This window comes from Equus quagga, chromosome 4 (assembly GCF_021613505.1).
Source record: "Equus quagga isolate Etosha38 chromosome 4, UCLA_HA_Equagga_1.0, whole genome shotgun sequence".
Classification (NCBI taxonomy): domain Eukaryota; kingdom Metazoa; phylum Chordata; class Mammalia; order Perissodactyla; family Equidae; genus Equus; species Equus quagga.
Genome location: NC_060270.1, coordinates 5,262,445 through 5,286,006, shown reverse-complemented (window position 1 = coordinate 5,286,006; position 23,562 = coordinate 5,262,445). Strand labels below are relative to the sequence as shown.

Below are 23,562 nucleotides of genomic sequence, written 5' to 3'. Positions count from 1 at the left end.
CTTGCAGGCTGGGCCTCTGACTGCAAGGTCTTGGGCAAGTCACTAACTCTCTGTCTCAGAGTCCTTCCCTAGAGACAACCTATTAGGACTTGTGTTCTCTAAATAATATCTTCCTATGGTTTGCTCTCCTCCTTCTGCTCCAATAGCACAGATTCCTTACGTGCTACAATAGAGACAAAAGAAGCATGGTTGTCTTCAGGGGAGCGTAATGTAGTGAGAAGGAAGAATTGCTGTGCAGAGATAGAGCACTGAATAGCAGGTGATCCAATGCTCCTCTGTCTCTGCGCTGTAGGAACTGTCGAGAGAAGAAAGCAGCGTCAAGCAGTAGGAAAGAAAGGCTCTGAACTGAGCCTTGGAGAAGCTTCAGAAGTTAAGCTGCGAGGAGGAGGGAAGCAGGGACGGTTACCACGATACACATATGGAAACGACGATAAATACGCTCTGGGGAACAAAGAACAGGTCAGCCTGATTGCTATGAGGGTTATGTTGGACAATATGAGAGCATAACTACAAATTGAATTACACTCCATTGAAGTGACGTTATTTTAATTGAGTATAATGCTAATTAATTTAGACTTGATCTGAGAGGCAAAGGGAACCGGGGTCAGTTTCTGGAATGAGAGAGTTGGTCCATCTTAAATTGCTAAGCCCCTTGATTCCTTAGGAAATCTTATCCCTGTATATTTCAGAGCCTGTGTGTATTTTGGCTTCCGACCCAAATTATTAAGTGGGGTATTATTTGGGCTCCACACCCAGCTCCTTATTGAAAACCTTCAATCCTTCCTCTAGCACATTTGAAACAGGCAGAACAGTATGAAGCCTTGAGAGGAATCAGATAAGAGGCCCTTTCTTGCCTCTATTTGAATGTTTCCCATTAGTCATAGAAATTCCTCCCACAGCCCACACATGCACAGAACAAACACGCATCATCCCTGCTTCGAGGCCTTCAAGGCTAAGAAATACTGACGTCCAATCTTAGAGGTGTTAGTTGACTTACCTTTAAAAGAGAGTGACCTGGAATTCATTAAGGTATCACCTTAATATCCATAAAAATTGGTTGGTCTTACCACATAGGAAAGATATGAGAAAAAGGTGCAGGGTTGCAGCAAGTTCAGAAGTCTTTACACATAGAAGGAAGTATATTTAAATATCTTAAGAACTAAAAAACAATAAAATCCTGGCAAGTGACATGACAGCCAGGGTGGGGGCTGCAGACTGTCATGAGCAGGCAGAAAAGGCAGATCATTTCAACCTGACCAAAGCTCGGCAAGGCTCCTTCCCTGAGCTACCGAAGGCCGGGGGACAACCTGTGTGGAGGGTTAGACGTTGTGACTATGAATAATAGGAGGCAGTGTGTGCCATTAGAGTCACTGTGAAGAATCCTGTCCCATTCGATATCTGGGTCCAATATCTCAAAGAGATGACTAGGTGTCCACAACATGGCCTGCCGTAGGTGACTCATTTCCTTAACAGTAAGCCTGTTTTAACATGGAAAGACTTAGAATTACGTTCAGAAATGTTTAAGAAAATCAAAACCATAATGTCGATATCTTTGTGTTAAGGAATTGCGCATGTTTAGCATTTTAGGTATTTATAATTTTTAAAATAATTTTGTCTATCCAGATTGGTCTTGTAAGTCCAGTTTATACGTGTGCAGTTGAGTGACAAATTGAGGCTTGCGATTCTAAGCTGAACTCACTAAGTTTATACACAGTATTGGAACATTTAAGAAAACTTAAAATTCACCACATTTATAAGTTTAATGAATTAGATTTGTGAAAATAACTTAACTTGGGAAGATTTGAAGATTTGTCAGTCAATTGAAGTATTAAGAAGGATATTGAAAATATTTAATACAATTTAAGATGTTTACAGGGAAATCTAATTATCGAAGTATAAAATTGTGACCAAACATTAAAGTCTCCTTAAAACTGAGTGTTAAAATTTGCTAGACTTAAAAATATAATAAGAATATTCACAAATTGAACTGAAAAGTATAAGAAAGGATTAAGTTTTTTCACTTCTACTGGCTTAGTCCAGAAACCCAATTATTCTATTCTCCGCGTGTCTCTCAAAAGCAGTCTCCAAGCTCAAAGCAAAAATCTGCCTCCGTAGCCTTTAATTGAGGGGAAATTCTTTTCTATTATTTCATGCTTGTCCTCTATTCTCCCAATGTTCTCCATCTGGAATTCATATTAGTCAGAATCTAGAATTTCTGGATCTGTCCTCCATGTGTACAAACTTATACTTTTTATCTTTGGACCCCTTGTATTTGGGGAGTAATCCTCACTTCTCACTTTTTATTGTCATTGTTCCTGTAGTCCCCAGTGACTCCTGCACCACCTTATTAATCCGCTTCCAAGACACAATCAACACAGCCTTGAAGAGTGAGCCAAATAGTGATGAAATGATGAGAAGGAGAGCATCAAGATGGTCACGATGCGACCTCCCACTGCAGCAATGCGCTGGAAGGCCGTGCGATGGGAGGCTGCAATTTCCCAAGTGAAGGAGACTGGAGGTTACAGAAATCACTGGGGAGCTGGTACCACATCAACAGCCAATGCTGACAGTGGGCTGGGTTATTGCAAGAGTTTCCTTGCTTCGGTCATGGCAAATAAGGCATGGGATACCCACAAAGGGGGTTTGGCAAAGCTCAGGAATTCAGACCCCAGGTTTTTGGAAGAGTTGAGATAAAATACAAAGAAAAGGAAGGGAGGGCACCCCCCACAACCCTTCTTTGGTGAAGGCTTCCATAATGTTCCAATAGAGGTGTTCAAATGCGTTACTCATTCCAGGACCTGGAGGCAGACAGCCCTGTGGACTTAGACCTGAACCAAATGTTCCTCTCCAGAGAACACACTGGGCTGCATCTCTCACGTTCTCTGTGTGCAGAGCCTGGAGAAACATACGTTTCTGCTCTCTCATAAAGACTGCTAGACTATTGCCACTCATCAGTTTTCAAAATTCTAGCCCTCAGCTGGTTCATGCTAATTATTCCCAGAATTCCTGCTCAGGCCTAGATATCATCAATGCCGTTTCTCATGTAACTGCAGCTGACAGCTCACTCTTTTGAAATACAAACTTGCCAAAGTCTAGAAACTTGCTGGACTAGAAAAGACCACTGAGATATAGGACACAGATGGGGCAGAGTGCCATGATCACTTAAGTGCCATGACCACAGCGTGTGGGCACTTCATACTCCAGAAATGCACTAAGGTTTATTGCATTATTCAAGACCAACCTTTAGATACTCACATTGTTTCTTTTCAACCCTTACAAAAAAATGAATGTGTTTAGTTCTTTGGCCTCAAGAATCCATTCTCCCTCTTCAGTGTCACTGTGGTTCTACCAGATGGCAACAGCCTTCTGGATTTGTCAGTGCTTCTGGAACGCCTGGGAGCTCTCTGGATTTCATTGCCCGAGTCTCACCTGGAGCCGCCCACAAGGCTGCCTCTGCTCCTCCACGCTCGAGTCATCCGTCAAGGATGCCTGCAGCCCCCTTACCTTTCTGTGGCAGCACAGACTGGCCTTTCTGACTAACGTTGTACTAAATTAGCTGCCCCCGTGCTTCAGTTTTGTCTCAGAGACGCTAGATTCATAAAATGTGACAGCCAGAAAGCGCGCCGGGATTCATCCAGTTCAATTCCCTTATACTTTCAAGAGAAGGACATGGTGATTGCTAATGTCCCAGAGGTTGGTTAATGGTAGAGCCAGAATTAGAAATACGATTTCTTGCCTCTTCACTGAGGGGTTACTTAGTGCACAGACTAGGTAAGGGGTCTGACTTTTTTGCCAAATAGTCCATATATGGCTTCTTCTTTTGAACCCTTCAGCTATTTCAGGGGCCAGTGTGGTGGCCGTGCTATGCTGAGCGATGACTTTTTACTCTAAACGTAACATCTTAACTTGCCTTTCCCAACGTCTCATGGCATTGCAGCCACGCATCCTTTGATCTTCTCTGAAAGAGTGCACAACTCAGCATAGCGTCTGGCTTACTTCCCCCAGGAGAGGACTCAGGTGCAACAGAAAGAGATGTCTCACAAAAAGGAATTTCAGCGTCACTCTACTTCTTCATGATGTGAGGGTGGGATGCAGGTGAATAACAAAAACAAAGATTCGAGGCGTGTGAACCAAGGTTCATGCACTCATTTATTTCTCATTGCAGCAACAAGATAAACAACCGTGATTCCACGTTTAACGAGTTACAAATGGTAGCAAGCTCAGGAACCTTGAGCATATCTATAAGACAAATAAAACCAATATTTTTCAAAGCATGGACATCAAAATTTAGAAGTCCTCAGAAGAGTCATTGTGCACCCCAAATACCATGACTGATGTGCAAAATGAATTTATCATCCAAAATATTTTCCAACCTAAAAATAAAATGTTTGAATTCAAATACTTCAACAAAATTGGAAATACAAGCAATATGCCAAGAATCATCCTCAGGCAGTTGTTCTCTAAACAAAAGGCCATGCAACAAAAACAATGCAAAAGAGAAAAAGTTCTTCCAGAAAGACCAGAGGCCCATCAAAATCGCATCTCTTCTTCTGATTCTTGTTCTCGGTCAGCGGTTTTCAGGAGTCCAACTTCTGAGGGGCAGAATCTCCGCAGTCGAGATGTAACCAACCTGCGGAGGATGAAAGGCATCTCAGGTTACGCTGGGTCGGATAAAAGCCCAGAGTAACATGTATCTATATTACAACAGACTCCAAATTCTCTGTGCAAATGGGAGAAGCAATCCCCAAAGAAAATTACCTTTATTTGCCTTTGGAGTTACCTGAAAATTGTTTGTGGATTAAAGCAGGATATAAGTAAACAGATGCAATAGAAGATGTCTGATCATTCATAACTTTGATCATTTCTGAAACAAATAAGAGAATCTCAGGGCTGTAGCAATCCCAGATGAAATCAGGTTCTGCCGAGCTTCTCCATCAATGCGCATGGAGCTGTGTGCTCCAAAAAGGAGCCTCTCGTGTGCAGGAAGTGCATGCAAGCGACCGCTTCCCCTGCCAGCACCATGTCCAGTCTGGGCTGTACTGCAGCCCCTACTTGCACCTTCAGAGGGGGGCTTTGGTGCAGGCCACAGGCTGCTCAACTGCATGAGACAGTCCGTGATGAAGTCAGAAGTTGGAAGAAGTGCCCTCACCCTTGTGACTGTTGTCACAGATTAAGAGAATCTCCAGGTTGGGGGAAAGCAGTGGTTATAATTTTTGATATTGGAAGATGCCAAGCTGCTTAGCAGCAGAACCTCAGCAGGCTCTTCACTTCTTTGATGTCAGAAGAACTAGGCAAAGCTTTTCCTGTGCATAATTATTTGTAAAGACATTGTACCGTGACCATATCAACAAAACATAGTTAACTTCTAGAAATACATAGGGATATGCAAACAAACTTGATAAACCAAACCATCAAAATCATTCTCATTTTTTGAAAAACTCCACTGGCTTCTCTGCATGTTTACTCTTATTTTCTGCCTTTCTTCTTCCAGTGAAGGTCTGGCCTGCCCCTCTCGATATGCAATGCCTTTACTTCTGCTTTGGATCCCATTAGGATATAAGCATCATAACAACAGAGACCTCGTTTTCTTCGCTGCCCTAACCCTAACCAGAGTCCAGAACAAAGTCTGCTACATAATAGGGACTCACACACATTTGATGAGTCAGTAGCCATTGGAGCAATCTGCCAAAAGTTCATATCAGTCACCTACTCACAGACGTTAATTCTTCAGTCCCTTCCAGCTCAGCATTAGCTCCCCCCATATACAACAACTGAGCAGCATCAGGAACGTCTGTTGACCCATCAAGAGCCAAGGAAAACCATTTGAAATCATTTGCCTTGATTATTAATTGACTATTGATGTTGCTCCCAATGTCTCCAACTCTTCAAGGCACTATTCTCACGAATGGCTAATAGTCTTAAATAATTTAAAGACAGGGATAATGCTTGTGTCATTTTTACACCCACACAGTTATCTCCACATTGCCCAGCCTCAATACATGCTAAATGAAATGGGTTAATTAGTTAATTCACTCATTAGATTCATTCCCGATGACTTATGGAAAATAAAACACAGACGTGGCTCCTGAATTACAAATTAATTATTAACGTAGACCCTACTGACCCCTTCTGTTTCCCACTCCTCCACTCTGGGTTCTATCTGCTATTGCTACAAGCCACCAAGCTGAGGCATGTTCAAGCTCTGTCTTCATCCTGTAGCCTTAGATATTGGCACATGCAGAAATGGCCAGTGGGGACAGATTGAGGGATACAGTAATAAAGACGAAGTGCAAATAATTGCTAGTTCCTGGAATGACGCAAGTCCAGGAAATCAGGGTGAGGGTGTGTCTGGGCTTTTGTTCCCATAAGTTCTCTTCAATTAATATAAGAAAGAGTGGTGCTGAGACTCCGGGTGCACCTTGAGAGTTGATCTGAAAACCAACCTTCCTGAAGGCAAGCGATCTCCTGTTCTTCAAAATGGCTCACATGAATCATTGCTTAGCAAAGCAATCTGGAAATGGGCGATATTTCTCTACCATAAAGAGGAGCTTTTGAAATAGTTCTATGCAAAGTGGTATTTAAATATGAGATATAGTAAAACACACAATAAGATTTTGAAACAGATAGGTCTCTTCTCTGAGTTGTCACAATCAGGACCCTAGGCATGGGACTGGATGAGGCAATCTCTGAACCAATATTCTGCAAAGGTGGGACATGCAGCTTCATTTTTCAGGGACTTGGGGGCAGTCGTTCCATAACCCAGTTTTGTTTCCATGGTGATCTTTGTGCTATGTCAAACAAATTCTGATATAATGTCTGAAAATCCATCACCTGGGACTGAATTACAAACCACTCCACAGTCAAAGCCTGACAGACAGATCTTCAAAGCTCCTTGTGGTTTGAGGACGGAATTAGCTGCCATGAGACCTCACCAAAAGTCAGACTGAATCGTCCTGATATTTTTTAAGCTACTGCTTATTTATATCAAAATATATCAGAACATGAGCTCTTCCTGGTCTTATATTTCCGAGAGCAATATGAGAGCAAAACTCAAAAGCATATAAAACATGATCTGCAAACAAAGCCTATATTCAAGTAACTCTGAAACAGATCTATTAAAATAGCAAATAAGTGTTTCTTGAGTACCTTTTATGTGTTTGACAGTGTGCCAAGAGCTGTGAGAAATATGAAAAGGGTCTTTTCCTCAAGGAAAAGAAAATCTAGCCAGCAGAAAAGACTAAATGAGCTACTAGTAAACCTCCCAAGATAGATCACAACTCTTAAAATCTGTGGTAGAGACTAGAGTTCTATAAAAAACTCATGGAGGGAGATGAGCAGGGGCTAGAATATTCACAGAAGTGTTTGTAGAAGAGATGGGCCTTTAATTTGGATATGCCAGGTAGAGAGAACTACATGGTCAAAAGTTAAAGGTGTCATGGGCAGGAGGGCATAAGTATGGAGTTTCTGGTTTCTAGAGAACTGTAAGTTGATAAGAGATTCATTAGGGGTCTGAAGATTTCTGAAACAGAAAGAGACAGTAGTCTTCTTTGGGCTCTGGGAGGGAGCGGATATGAAGTGGAGAGGTCTCTTGAATGCTGGCATTGTTCTTGGAGGTTGCCCAGCCCCATAGGAGATGAGGCCCAGATGTCAGCCTAGAACAACAGAAGAAGCCAAGTTTCACTCAAAGGCAGAGCCAGCCTTAACAAACCAGCTCATGCACCTGCTTAGGGGGAATGAAATAGGACTAAGAGAAATCAGTCCATGAGAAGGTAGAATTTCCCAGCACCCAAACACTTAGACCTCTAGAAGGAAGCAACTACATTGAGCTGACCTGAAGCCTAGCAGAGACATCTGGGAGCTAGACAAGGAAGTGGTTTCCTTACTCAGAGACCCATTGCCAAAGCTGCTTCAGCAGTGAAGCTCAAAGATGCACAGAGCAGGAGAGGTGGCCTGGACCTATGTCTTGAGAGAAGAGTAAAAAGCTACTCTTGGCAGAAGCTGAGACCCTACTGGGCCTAGAAGCAGGTACTGCATTTTAGGAATCTAGAGAACCTGCTAGATGTGTACTGTCCAATATGGTGGTCACTATGCCTAAATGGATATTTCAATTAACTAAAATTAATGTGGCACTAGGCATATGTTAAGTTCTCAATAACCACCTGTAGTTCATGGCTATCCTAATAAAGAGTGCAGACACAGAACATTTTGATCAGTGCTGAAGTCTGAAGAATTAGCTGTTGGAAGCTGCAAGCCTAGGAGGTGGGATCAGCCAGGCCAGTGTGGTTGGCATTAACTACCTTAGAAAGAGGAACCATGTTTACTCCTTTCTATTCCTACTCATCTTCCAAGCTACAGTTTAATTCTCAATTGTGAGGAGGCCTCCTCTGAGCTCCAATGTGCTTCATTCTTCTACTACTTCCATTTATTGCATTCTATTTAAGTTGTCTGTATCTTCCCATAGGGTCTAGACTTTACACATTTTTTGAAACAGGAGAAGGAGGAGGAGGACAAGAACAACAAAAAGAATAAGAACAAGAAGAAGAAGCTTCACTGAGCTCTTATTATGTCCTAAGCAGTTTAAATACATGATCCCATTTAGGGACTATTACTATCCCCATTTTGCAAACAACAAAACTGATAATTAATGTGGTTAAAGAATTTGCCCAAAGTCATACAGCTGGTAAGTTGCAGAGCTAGGAATATATATTTTTATCAATCTGTTATGGCTCCTCACCCATCATGAAACATTTTATCAGGGTCCTTGTAAAAGCATGCATCATTAAACTGAGTCTCACTTTTGGAAATATTAGAGTAAATGTCACATTAATCAGGTACTCAGATTTAACAGGAGACATACACATTGGTCAAAAATGACACCAAGCTTGGGAAGTGCTAGAAGTGATGTACATCTGGGCAATGGGAGGACTCAATGAAAGTGTGAGGAGGACCATTCAGAAGAGGAAACAGCACATGCAAAGACATGGAGGCATGGAAGAGTGTGTTGAAGGGTGACACGTGGGTCAAAGGCACAGGAGAGACACTGCTGAGTATTCTAACTTGAAACCAGCACTTATTCCTTTTGTTGGAAATTTCTATGTTTGCAGATAATTTTCTGCTGCATTACTCTGTCTTGTGGAAGGCTAAGGAATGAAATCCCCCTTTGAATTTTAAGTTCAAAACTATCAAATCTTGATGATCATATACCAAGGAATAGAACTTCAATGAACAAAAATTACTAACTTACCAGGTGACAAAAGCATAAATCACTCCAATGACAATAAACGTTAATGCATAATGCCAACAAAAGCATATGGTGAGGAACATAATGTTGTCATGATCGTTTGGATCCCATGCAGGACCACCACTGGGGGGATAAAGGACAAAACCAATCTGTAATTTAAAAGAAAAAGCACATATTAAAATAATCAGGCCATTCCCAAAGATGGAGCATTTCAAAATGCTTGGTTCCAAGATTAACGGTAACTAAGACAATTCCCATTATCTGAGATACTACAGATAAGGCATCAGGTTTTGCTGCCTGTTTCCATAATATAGACACTATCTGCCAGGTAAAATTTTTGAAAAAAATTTTAAGGATATTTAAAGATCAATTTTCAAAATATGAATAGGAATCATATGAGGATTGGTGGACTCTGGAGAATGTGCTAGGTTTTGAAGCTGTGAAGCTTCACTTAGTTATTTCAAAATTAGGGTACAAAACTTTTTTAAATAAATAACTGCCCATAGCTAACATTACATTCAACGATCAAAGACTGAAAGCTTTTCCTCTAAGACCAGGAACAAGACAAGGTGTCTGATTTCACCACTTCCATTCAAGATTGGACTAGAAATTCTAGACAGAGCAATTAGGCAAGAATAATAAATATGGGGTATCCAGATTATAAAAGAAGAAGTAAAACCATATTCACAAATGACATGATCTTAGAGGTAGAAAATCCTAAAGAATCTACAAAAAACTATTAGAGCTAATAAATGAATTCAGCATACTTGCAGTGTATGAAATCAGCACACAAGAGTATTTCTACACACATGCAATGAACAACCCAAAAATTAAATTAAGAAAACAATCCACTTACAACAGCAGTGAAAAGAATAAAATACTTAGGAATAAATTTTATCAGAAGTTCAAGACTTAGACAAAACTACGAAACATTATGGAAAAAAATCAAAGGAAATCTAAATAAATGGAAATACGTCTCATGTTCATGGACTGGGAGATTTAATATTGTGAACATGGCAATAACACCCAAAGCAATCTCATGAGATATTATTTCTATTTTATAGCTGAGGAAACCTACAGGCTCAGAATATCTAGTCTACAGTCACATGATTAATATGGTAGAACCAGAATTCAGATCCAGGTCTGACCTGGAGACTCACAGACTTCTCCCTCCATGCCATAGTCACAACTGTTTTTTAGAGCTTCCAAAGGAAAAACTCTGTTAAGTCACCTCCATCGGTCATCATCAATTCTACCAGTCAAAATGTTTACTGTTTACACCAGGAAAAGAGAAACTTTGAGCACCTCTCACTGCTAATCTCATTCGGACCCTCAGAGCTTCATATTGAAAGCTAAAGATTTGACCAAAGGCCTATGAACAGAGTTAACTGATGTGATTATACGGAAAGACATAGAAACACTGATGGTCATTTCAGGTTAAAAGCAACTAAATTAGAGAGTGACATCAGCATCATGGCAGAGTGAACTTGCCCAAGACTCTCTCCCCTCCAACATACAACAAAAAGGACATCTATACGCCAACAGAAGAAATTCTAACAGCATAAAACCTCAGAGAGAGGGCAGCCACATGACAGAGGGTAGAGAGGCAGGAGCCCACCTTGGAGGAGCTGGAAAGAGGTAAGAGAGAACTTTTCTCCCTCCCCTAAAGACTGCGACAACAAACATGGGATGATTTGTGAGGGAAGGAGTGGGGAGGGGTCATGTATTCACGAGATCACCCAGGACTCCAACAGGCCTTTGCAACCTAGAAGGAAGCCCTCAAACAGGATGAAAGTTTTCATGGGGGTGACCTCATCTAGCCAAGACCCCAGGAGACCAGATAGTGAGAGCTATCAAGAAATCCTGGACTGCACGAAGGAGAAAGCCCCCATCCCCCCAATCACCCTGCAAACATCTCAGCTCAAGGCACAGTGCTCAGAATATGCAGCTCTTGACACCCACCCAGTGGTGATAGGCTGTAACTGAAACCAAATAATATCAGAATGAGAAAGAGCTGACCATCCAACATCAGAAACTACAACAAATCTCCAGACCAGAGAGAAAACGACAAGCACCCAGAACTCAGTCCTGAGGACACACAAATATGTAAGCTAAACGACAATGAATTCAAAATAGCTATGACCAAAAAACTCAATGAGGTAAAAGAGAATGTAGAGAAACAATTCAATGAGTTCAAGAGCTACTTCACAAAAGATATTGAAACTATAAAGAAGAATCAATCAGAAATATTAGAGATGAAAGACACAATGGAAGAGGTAAAACAAAATACAGATTCCCTGAATGCTCGAGTGGACATCATAGAGGAGCGAATCAGCATAATTGAAGATAGACAGGTTGAAATGCTCCAGACAGAGGAGGAGAGAGAACTAAGACTAAAAAGAAATGAAGAAAGCCTCCAAGAAATATCCAACTCGATGAGGAAATGCAACATAAGAATTATACATATTTCAGAAGGTGAGGAGAAGGAGAATGGAGTAGAAAGTGTGTTCAGAGAAACAATAACAGAGAACTTCCCAAATCTAGGGAAAGAGAGGGGAATATGCGTGGAAGAAGCTTCCAGATCTCCTAGATTTGTCAATGTAACAAGACTTACTGCAAGGCATATAGTAGTAAAACTGGCAAAAACGAATGACAAGGAAAGAATACTCAAGGAGCAAGGCAGAAGAAAATAACCTACAAAGGAACCCCTATGATGCTTTCAGCAGATTTCTCTGCAGAAACCTTACAAGCTAGGAGAGAAAGGAATGACATATTCAAAACTTTAAAGACAAGAATCTTCAGCCAAGAATACTCTATCCAGCAAAAATATCCTTCAGATATGAGGGAGAAATTAAATCTTTCCCAGACAAACAAAAGCTAAGGGACTTTGTAGCCATGAGACCCCTCCTACAAAAAATCTTCAAGAAGGCCCTCATACCTGAAAAAAAGGAGGGGGGGGGGTGGAGAAAGGGGTCACAAAACACAAAGTATGGAGATAAATAGGTAGACAGAATCAGAATAGGATAGCAAATATTCAACTACAGCATTAGGCTAAAGAGAAGGTAAACACCAAAAACAAAGACAATCTTGTCACTTTAACCACACACTCACAACACAAGTTGGAATAAGATATGAGAGAAACAATGTAGGAGGGGAGGAGGAAAGGAACTGAATCGGTTTAGACTAAGGAAATAAGAGGCCATCAGAAAATGGACTATTTTAGACACAAGAATCTGAATACAAACTTCAGGGTAGCCACTAAACAAAAAAGTAGAACAGAGACACAAAGAATAAATAAAGAGAAAACAAAGAAACACTTCATAAAAAACTACATAATTCAATGGGTAGATCAAAATATACAGGACGAGAAACAAAGGAAAAGCAGGAAAACCAGAAAACAAGTAATATAATGACAGCACTAAGCCCTCATATATCAATAATCACCCTAAACGTAAATGGATTGAATTCTCCAATAAAAAGACACAGACTGGTGAGATGGATTAAAGAACAAGATCCAACAATTTGCTGCCTCCAGGAAACACACCTCAGCTTCACTGACAAACATAGGCTCAGAGTGAAGGGGTGGAAGACGATACTCCAAGCTAATGGCAAACAAAAAGAAAGCAGGTATCACAATACTTATATCAGACAAAGTAGACTTCAAGATAAGACAGGTAAAGAGAGACAGAGAGGAACAGTATATAATGATCAAAGGGACATTCTGTGAAGAAGAAATAATGCTTATAAATATCTATGCACCCAACAAAGGAGTACTAAAGTTCATAAAGCAACTATTAACAAACCTGAAAGAAGATATTAAAAATAGCGCAATAATATTAGGGGACCTCAACACCCCACTCACATCAATGGATAGATCATCCAGACAGAAAATCAACAACGAAACAGTGGAATTAAATGAAAAGTTGAACCAATTGGACTTAATAGACAAATATAGAACACTCCATCCAAAAATAGCAGAGTACACATTCTTCTCAAGTGCGCACAGAACATTCTCAAGGATAGACCATATGTTGGGAAACAAGGCAAGCCTCTAAAAATTTTAAAAAATTGAAATAATAACAAGCATCTTTTCTGATCATAATGCTATAAAGCTAGAAATTAATTACAAGAAAAAAGCTGAGAAAGGGACAAAGATGTGGAGACTAAACAACATGCTATTGAACAAGCAATGGATCATTGAAGAAATTAAAGGAGAAATCAAAAAATATCTGGAGACGAATGAAAATGATAACATACCACACCAACTCATTTGGGATGCAGCAAAAGCCATATTAAGAGGGAAATTCATTGCAATACAGGCACACCTTAACAAACAAGAAAAATCCCAACTGAGAAATCTCAAATTAAACCTAAGTGATTTAGAAAAAGAAGAAACAAATCCCAAAGTCAGCAGAAGGAGAGAAATAATAAAAATCATAGCAGAAATACATGCAATTGAAACAAAAAAGGCAGTAGAAAGGATCAATGAAACAAAGGGCTGGTTCTTTGAGAACATAAATAAAATTGACAAACCCCTAGCCAGACTTACAAAGGAAAAAAGAGAGAAAGCTCAAATAAACAAAATCAGAAATGAAAGAGGAGAAATAACAACAGACACCACAGAAATACAATGGATTATAAGAGAATATTACAAAAAAATATAGGCCAACAAAATGGATAATCTAGAGGAAATGGGTAAATTCTTAGACTCTTACAACCTCCCAAAGCTGAATCAAGAAGAAACAGACAATCTGAATAGACCAATCACAAGGAAAGAGATTGAAACAGTAATCAAAAGCATCCCAAAGATTAAAACCCCAGGACCAGAGAGCTTTCCTTGGGAATTCTACCAGACTTTCAGAGAGGATTTAAAACCTATCCTTCTCAAGCTATTCCAAAAGATTAGGGAGGATGGAACACTTCCTTACACATTCTACGAGGCCAACATCACTCTGATACCAAAGCCTGACAAGGACAACATAAAAAAGGAAAACTATAGGCCAATATCACTGAGGAACATAGATGCAAAAATCCTCAACAAAATTTTGGCAACCTGAATTCAGCAATACATCAAAAGGATCATACATCATGATCAAGTGGGATTCATACCAGGGACACAGGGATGGTTCAACATCCCCAAATCAATCAACGTGATACACCACATCAATAAATTGAGGAATAAAAACCACATGATCATCTCAATAGATGCAGAGAAAGCATTTGACAAGATCCGACAGCCATTTATGATAAAAACTCTTAACAAAATGGGGATAGAAGGAAATTACCTCAACATAATAAAGACCATATATGACAAACCCACAGCCAACATCATACTCAATGGCAAAAACTTGACGCCATCCCCCTGAGAACAGGAACACAACAAGGATGTCCACTATCACCACTCTTATTCAACACAGTACTGGAGGTTTTGGCCAGAGCAATTAGGCAAGAGAAAGGAATAAAAGGAATCCAAATAGGGAGTGAAGAAGTGAAACTCTCGCTGTTTGCAGACGACATGATCTTATATATAGAAAACTGAAAAAAAAATCCATCAGAAAACTAATATAAATTGTTAACAACTACAGTAAAGTTGCAGGGTACAGAGTCAACTCACATAAATAAGTTGCTTTTCTATACTCCGATAGCAAACTCACAGAAAGAGAACTCAAGAATACAATTCCATTTGCAATCGCAAATAGAAGAATAAAGTATCTAGGAATAAATTTAACCAAGGAGGTGAACGACTCATACAATGAAAAGCATAAGATATTATTGAAAGAAATTGATAATGACATAAAGAGATGGAAAGAGATTCCTTGTTCATGGATTGGAAGAATAAACATAGTTAAAATGTCCATACTACCCAAAGCAATCTACAGATTCAATGCACTCCCTATCAGAATCCCAATGACATTCTTCACGGAAAGAGAGCAAAGGATCCTAAAATTCATATGGGACAACCAAAGACCCTGAATTGCTAAGGCAATCCTCAGAAAAAAGAACAAAGCTGGAGGTATCACAATCCCTCAATTAAAAATGTACTACAAAGCCATAGTGATCAAAATGGCATGGTACTGGTACAAAAACAGGCACACAGATCAATGGAACAGAACTGAAAGCCCAGAAATAAAACCACACATCTACGGACAGCTAATCTTTGACAAAGGTGCCAAGAACATACAATGGAGAAAAGATAGTCTCTTCAATAAATGGTGTTGGGAAAACGGGACAGCCACATGCAAAAGAATGAAGGTAGACCATTATCTCACGCCATACACAAAAATAAACTTAAAATGGATCAAAGACTTGAAGATAAGTCCTGAAACTATGAAACTCCTGGCAGATAACATCGGTAGTACACTCTTTGACATCAGCCTAAAAAGGATCTTTTAAAATCCCATGTCCTCTCAGACAAGGGAAACAAAAGAAAAAATAAACAAGTGGGAGTTCATTAGACTAAAGAGCTTCTGCAAAGCAAAAGAAACTAGAATCAAAACAAAGAGACAACCCAACAACTGGGAGAAAATATTTGCAAATCACATATCTGACAAGGGGTTAATCTCCATAATATACAAGGAACTCGCACAGCTGAATGACAAAAAAACAACCCCATCAAAAAATGAGCAGAGGAGATAAACAGACATTTTTCCAAAGAAGATATACAGATGGCCAATAAACACATGAAAAGATGTTCAACATCACTAATCATCAGGGAAATGCAAATCAAAACTACATTAAGATACCACCTTATGCCTATTAGAATGGCTATAGTCACTAAGACTAAGAATAACAAATGTTGGAGAGGGTGTGGAGAGAAGGGAACCCTCAGACACTGCTGGTGGGAATGCACACTGGTGCAGCCACTATGGAAAACAGTATGGATATTCCTAAAAAAACTAAAAATAGAAATACCATTTGACCCAGCTATCCCACTACTGAGTCTCTATCGAAAAAATTTGAAATCAACAATCCAAAGTGACATATGCACTTCTATGTTCATTGCAGCACTATTCACAATAGCCAAGACGTGGAAGCAACCCAAGTGCCCATCGACTGATGATTGGATAAAGAAGATGTGGTGTATATAAACAATGGAATACTACTCAGTCAGAAAAAAGACAAATTCATCCCATTTGCAATAACATGGAAGGACCTAGAGGGAATGATGCTAAGCGAAATAAGCCAGTCTGAGAAAGACAAACACCAGACGATTTCACTCATAGGTGGAATATAAACACACACACGGACAAAGAAAACAGTTCAGTGGTTACCAGGGGAAGTGGGCACAGGGGGTGAAGGGGAGCACTTATGTGGTGACAGTCAAGAAATAATGTACAATTGAAATCTCACATTGAAGTAAACTATTACGAACTCAGTTAAAAAAATAGCAACAAAAGGGGAAACCCAAAGAAAGCTGACAAGAAGAATATTGGAGATAAGAGCAAGATTAATGCCACTGATTGCTATTCCATTAATAATTAATGACTTTAAGGATCTGAGGGAAGAAGCTGTGGGCTGTCACAACTGAGAATAGGTTGGCTTAGTGTTGTCCCTTTTGGCAGAGAAATGTTTTCATATTTCCCCAAAAGCTTTTCTAAGGAAGAGCTATGAGGTTAAAGTCTTTGGGCATAAATCTGTGATTATTTAAAAGTTTTTCCATCTATCAGTAGGTCTAGACTAGTTTCTTTTTTTACCTGGTGGCCAGACTAAATAACGTTTGGAGCCTTAAAGAAAAATTAATGAACATTTAATACCAACGCAAACACAGACACTGGCAGGAAATGAAGGTTTAGCCATAGAAACTCTCCCTACTCTTAGATTCCTCTGAAAAGAAAAATGGCTAGAGACTTGGGTGAATTTATCATGCTTCCATGTTTTGTTGGTATGTGTGGTGTATGAATGTTTATGGCCAAAACTCTGTCTTAAGCTAATAATATTACACTGTGATTTGCTTTTCACCATATTTTTTCTCTTGCTAATTTTCCATACATGGTAAATACTAGTGCATGAAATAATATATAGACAGATTAAGTGCACACATACACTCTTGGAACCGTAACTATGGAGGTGTGAGCTGACTGAGGCAAATGCTCAGATTGGTCACTTTGCTATAACTTCTATATAGATGATTGGGTAATAGGCCAACCTAGAGAGAATTTCCCTCCCAAATGGGTTCCCTACAAAATTGGTTCCTTTCCTGAACCACATTACAGTCAAATATATTTTCTCAAAAACCTTACCACGTCATGTCATTTTAAAAAGAAAAAAAATTCTCTCAGGCCCATTCTTTCCACGAACCATCTTCTCCCTGAGTCCCTATGTGGGAGAATATTCCCAAAGCTCGCTTTTGCTCTTTGTCCTTCCCAAGCTCCCTCCCATCATTGTCAAGATTAGGGGGTGGACAGAATAAAACGGGAAGAGCCTGGGATTTCGGGTCAGGCAGACCTACATTTCGATTCTAGTTCCATTATTGTGTGATCTGGGAAAAGTAACTTGGTCTCTGGTTTTTCCTTATCAGTAAATTGGGGATGATAATAGCTAACTTCCAAGTCGTTGTCAGGACAAAATGAAACAATGTGTATGTAAAAGTCCTGCACAGTGGCCAGCACACAGTTGTTTCTCAATAAATAATAGTTTTCTCCCATTCGTGCCTGCCATATGTTTCTTGAGCTTATTACTCATTAGGCTGTAAGCTGCTGCTTTAGTAACAGGAACTGCCTCCAACTAAAAGCACCAGCTCAGAGTTCCCACATAATAGATATTCAGGGGTATGATGAAGGTGTACACAACCCCTTCCTTCCTCACTGCTCTGCCGACGCTCCCACCAGGGCTGCTGGGCCACTCAAAGAAACACCAGCTCTCAGTGGCCACCTTCTCACTGTAGGCAGCACAGCAGAAGGAAGTCTCTGGGTTCTAGAGCAAAATGCCCCAGCAAACAAAGGGAGAAGTTTACAGACAGAGACACCGAGCACTTGAACTGGAGGCCCCAACTCACCTGCCAAAACCAGCTCCCCTGAAGCAGGACAAGGCTTGTCCGCAGAAGCTCCACAATTACATTGGTCCGTGTGAAGAGCTCCACGAAGGCAACCAGGCCTGCCAAAAAAGTGACCAAGACCAGCAGCTGGTGCAAGAAGATGTCCAGCATTTCCCGGCCATGCGTGTGGTTGTAGAAGATAAAGGCTGATAGAGGGACAAAACATAGTTTGCGCTTTTCAATGAAACCAAGGGATACTCACTGTTTTTTTTTTTCTCTCTCTCTCTCTCTCCTTCTCTTTCTCTCCACAGAATCTTACACACACTTGTGCAAAATAGTAGGTGCCTACTGCTTCCCACGATAATGGAACCCTCTCCCATTTTTGGAGTCATCACTACCTATTTAGAATGGAATCTTTGAAATCTAACACTTCTTTTCCCTTCCCTGACCTTTATTCTGTACTCTAACATATCACAACATCTTCCACTAATAAATTTTGAAGAATCTTCTGTGCAGCAGGATGAATAATAAGCAGGACAGGGGCAGGGGAGCAGGACGAGTGCACAGAAGAATGAGACAAAGCCTGGCCTCAGGGAATTCAGTCCAGTGAAGAAGCAAATATACACACAAATCCTAAGAATGGACTTTGATGGGTATGCCAAGATGCTCAGGAAGCTCTCAAGAAGTAGTAACTAACTACACTTTTGAGGCCCACGGACAGATTCTAGCTTCATCTTGATCCTTTCCATTTAGATGAGGAGAAAAAGATGTTCGCTCAAAACCTAAACCCAGAGATAAAGAGAGCCACGCTGCTGGTCATTGGTGCCCATGCTTTGTAGCCCTCGTTCTCGGAGAGGGGCTGGCAAACATCCTTATCTTCAGATGTGGCAGGCAAGGGGGACAGTTAAGAAATGACTGCCTCCTGATAATTTAGGGCTTTTTTAGTTCCATAATCCACTTATTCCTTACAAGTGCAATAAATGAAAACAGATCACTAAGCACTTATTTCCGGTGTTTCCATCTACAGCAACGGGGAGAACAACCCAACAAAAAATGTTTTTCATTAACCTCTCAAAATCAGGACCTCATATTTTTATGTGACTGAATTTCTTGGACCCTACCTATCATGTGATGCTGGAGTTTCACTGCATTAGTATGAGAAAGGCCAGTTAGTAGGTGGTGGAAACTGCTCTGCGGTGAGCAGTTACCTCATTTCAGGATATTCCTGCTTCACCACGCTGAGCTGTTTCACTTGTTAAAAATGGAAATGAGGATAATCTCCAGAATATCCCAGAGATGAATAACCATTGTAGCTGGTTCTTTAAGACAGATGTGAAATGTGGATGAAGCACAATGAATGATTGTGCTTGTGCAGTTGTACTTAATGAGTCAATAGGGAGCGAAAATCTTTGGCGTCCTGACGAGGACATCCAAATAGCTCACCATGGCCCAAATTGATGGTCCTGTGGATCAAGGCTGCACCAGGACACTAATGGAATATCATTGCAAAGGGTGAGACAAATGTCCAATAATAGTGAAAAGGACAAGAATATCCTTACTTATACTTACCCTCCACAAAAAACGCATTTGACAACATTAACTTGGTTAAGGACGTAGGAAGTGAACTGATGGTGAAACATAAGATGTTCATCACACCCAGCAGGCCAAAGAAGAAATACATGGTGAAATGATGCCAGCTCAGGAGTTGGACCCACTGGCCCTCTTTATGGTCATATAGGACCAGGTGGGGTCCTGCAGGAACGAACTGTTCCCCAGTCATGCCTGCAGAGGAATACATCACAGTTTTAGCGACCCTCTCCAAGATTCTCTCCAATTTAGAGCAGGAGTTTGCAGGAGGATTAGCCTGCTGCTCAGTCCCATCTGGTGTCCTTTGATGACACTGATTCCTCTTTCTGGGCTGTTCCCTAACAGCTGAGCACTGGTGCTGTAGGCTTGTTTTAGATGTTCAAACACTGGTTTGGATAATCACTTTTCATCAAAGATTAACCAATTAAGTCACAAAGCTATTTCGGATCTTCAAAGCTGATGACGTTAGTTCTTAGTTCTATGATCAGTTCCACTGATGACCTTAGTTACTATTTTAATCTAATGACTAGATAAATCCTGAATGATTTGGGGTTTGGATTTGTGTGATCAGTACTTTCTTCTTACATTATATAGGCTGATTACTTCCTCCTCACGTGCTGCATCTTTGGATAGCTGCCACAAAGGAGGGAATTGTACTTGGTTCAGGATTAAAAGGCTAGAGTTCAGCTTTTCCCCAATTAAGGAGAACTGAGAAAGCAGAGACTGACACGGAATATGGTCTAGTCAGTTAAACAGTTAAATTTTCTTAATGATGTTGCCTTATTTGTTAATTGATAGAATTTGGCAAGGAAATTCTTCTCTATGGAAATGGTTACTCTGTAATTTGATGGCCAGAGCAAAGACCAATTGCCATGAATCAAGAATGAAGAAATCCAAAGAGAAATTAGGAAGTGTTGCCTTTCATAAAGGAGACGCTGAAATGGAACTCTAAAAACACAGAACATTTTCACAGAATCTTAGAGTCAATGGAAAGGCCTTAGAAGTTGTGTAGCCTAAGTTCTTTCTCCAATTTAGGAATCACACAAAAAGGACAATTGCAGGAGGCAAGGTCTTCTTCAGCCTGACCCCTCTCTGCAGCCTATCAGCAATGACTTATACTGAAGCTTTCCCATAGTCACTCAATTATTTTGGTATCATTTTGAAAAATGGTTTCCATAGAGTTTACTCTTTCAGGCATCAGGATAATTAATATAAAATTATTTCAGAGCCTCCAACTAATTCTATGAAGGAAATTTCACCTTAAGTAGACAGGAAAGTAAACTGCTACAGAAAACTCATTAAGAAATAGGCCTTTGTATAAACACGAAATATTACCTTCTGACAAATATTAGATAGAAATTATAATTAGAACATGTGTTCAGAGATATTTTTGAATAGAAAATTTATTTTAGCAATTTCTTGGTTTGATATTGAAAATGCCCAAAAGGAGAAAGCAGAACACAGAAATTGTCCACTCACCAGTTAAAGCCATGCAGATCAGTATGATTCCCTCTAAAATTTCTATTCGCTGGAATAACGCTTTGCAACCAAGGTAGGAAGTCCGCTTGTGCTTTTTGCAGGCATACTTGAGAATGCACTTTGCAGTCCACCAAGCACCCGTGAAAAAGATGAAGCTTCCAGGGAGGGCATGACCTCTGAAACTCCCCATGTCTACCAAGGTAAGAACATATAGAAGTTGAGATATTTCATTTCCAGAACTCAGCCAAAACATCGCTGGTTCCCATAAAGGACACTCTCTTCTGATGATTATGGATGTAGCACGGATTCTGAGAGTCCGCTATTAGTGTCAACAGCAGTGGATCCACTGCGACGTCAACAACACCAACAATAAGAAAAATTCACATTCGTTGAACACCTACCTTGTCCTCGGCACTGTGTCAAGCATTTTACAAGCAATCTCCAATCTAATTTTACAGTATACCCATGCACAAGGGATTATTATTGCATTTTCAATTGGGACACAGGTTTAGAGAAGTTAAATGACTTCCCCAAATCTCACAAGTATGAAGCAAAAGTTTTGTTGTTTTTAACAGGAAGCTCTAAAGGATTTCTTAAAACGACAGCACGGGCTCTGCCATACAGTCACGCTTTAAGCATACATGAAGGAAAGTAATGCGAAAGCTTCACCTGCAGATTTAAAACTTGAAATGATATGAAATTGCCTATAAATTTTTTTAATAGGTAATTTCAAAGTATCGAGCATCAAGTATGCGGAGGAGACCATTAGCGCTCACCAAATATCTGTGTACTCCTCCACACACGTTTCCCAGCCTCTCCTCCAGTTGGATCAGAATCGTGTATCTAGTTCTGGCCAGCGGGCTGTGGCATGTGTTCCTTCCCAGCTGAGTCAGTGAGGAGCCTACGTGACTCCTTTAGCTCTCTCTGCCCTGCCCTTGCAGCCTTGGGGTGGCACATCTGCAACCTGGAGGCCTGCCAACCAGTCTGCTTCACAGTTTGCAAGAGACAGCTCTTAATTGTGCTAAGTCACGGAAACATTGAACAGAAACGCTTTACCCCAGCCTATCCAGATGGATACTAAGCCAAATCAAATTGCAAATTCTGTGTACACAAAGCTACAGGATGGAACAATTATAAACAGAAATAACCTCCGTTTTCGGTCAGTGCTATGAAAAATTAGTCTTGAATTATGTGTGTTTTAAGTTATGTGAGCGGCCCTTTGTACCATCAACAGAGTAACAAAGAGAGAGCTCAGAATCATCCTGATGGATCTGACAGTAGTCAGGAGAACTCAGGAAAAGTGGTTTCATGGTCCCCCCCCCCCCCCCCCCCCACAACCCAGCAGAGTTCTTTATCTCCTTGGCTGGGTACTGGGCCTCTCCGTTCAGGGCAGACCCCCTCTGGGTTACTTCCACATCCCTCTGACACAAGTGTGAAGTTTCGAGGGGGAACTGCGAAGCTGGTTCAAACACTAAAATTCTCTTAAATCTCCCGTTGAGACCCGAGACAGACATCTCAGCACACCCCTGAATCATCCAGAGCTCCTGGGAGGCTCTCACTCAATCTATCACATAGCGCTGAGGGCAGGTTCTTGCCCTTACTCTGACTCCAGTTAGCAGAATGGGTGGTGGCATGTCCCTTAGCCTCTCTGAGCCTTCGTTCTTAATTAACCAATGAAGGAGCTGGTCTAGATTGATGCCCGGAGCCCGTCCTCGCTCTAACATTCTGTTATTCGTTATCTGAACCACCACCTTTGCACTCAGTTCTCCTGTCTCTCTTGGCAACCGTATGAGATTGAAAAACACTTCACATGGGATTGAAAATACATCAAGACTGTAAATTGTTTGACCTTTTCTGGAAGGGAATGGAAGGGATATGTTTTAAGGAACCTTAAAGGTTTTAACTTCCTGGAACAGGAAATTCACTTCATGGAATTTATCCTAAAGATATAACTAGAAATATGCCACCAAATCAAAAACAGTATACGTGCCTACAATTAGGAGATTAATTAAATACATTTTGCAGCCACTAAAAATAAAGTTTTCAGATACCTTAAATGATAGGAGATATAGTTAGTGAAAAGAATAGGACTGTAAAAAACTGAGGAGAAGGGGCTTTGGATTCAGACTTACTGGATCTGAACTCCAGCTTTACCATCAACCAGCTCATGACTTTGGACAAGTTATTGAACCTCTTGGTGCCTTAGTTTCCTCTTCTGTAAAATCGGACAGCCACAAATCTTCTACCTCGTAAAATTAAAATGAGTTACCCCAAAGCGAAT

At 40.5% G+C, this 23,562-nt stretch overlaps 1 protein-coding gene across 7 annotated transcripts in view; it reads right to left on the bottom strand.

Moving 5' to 3' along the window:
- Window positions 1-4,131: 4,131 nt before the first annotated feature.
- The window catches only part of TMEM45A (transmembrane protein 45A), a 77,248-nt gene continuing 57,817 nt past the window's right edge, over window positions 4,132-23,562 (bottom strand). For 5 of the 7 annotated variants that reach the window (XR_006888208.1, XR_006888206.1, XR_006888205.1 and 2 more), the window contains 6 exons: window positions 21,282-21,473; window positions 19,785-19,997; window positions 18,237-18,421; window positions 9,245-9,390; window positions 4,781-7,652; window positions 4,132-4,630 (listed from right to left, as the gene is read on the bottom strand). Coding sequence is in view for 1 of the 7 variants with exons in the window: in XM_046658258.1 (XP_046514214.1) it covers window positions 4,531-4,630; window positions 9,245-9,390; window positions 18,237-18,421; window positions 19,785-19,997; window positions 21,282-21,473; window positions 23,414-23,450 (873 nt within the window). In the remaining 6 variants the exon portion in view is untranslated. Of the gene's footprint in view, window positions 4,631-4,780; window positions 7,653-9,244; window positions 9,391-18,236; window positions 18,422-19,784; window positions 19,998-21,281; window positions 21,474-23,413; window positions 23,505-23,562 lie in introns of those variants that run through there. The other 2 variants (XR_006888204.1, XM_046658258.1) reach the window with 2 other exon arrangements.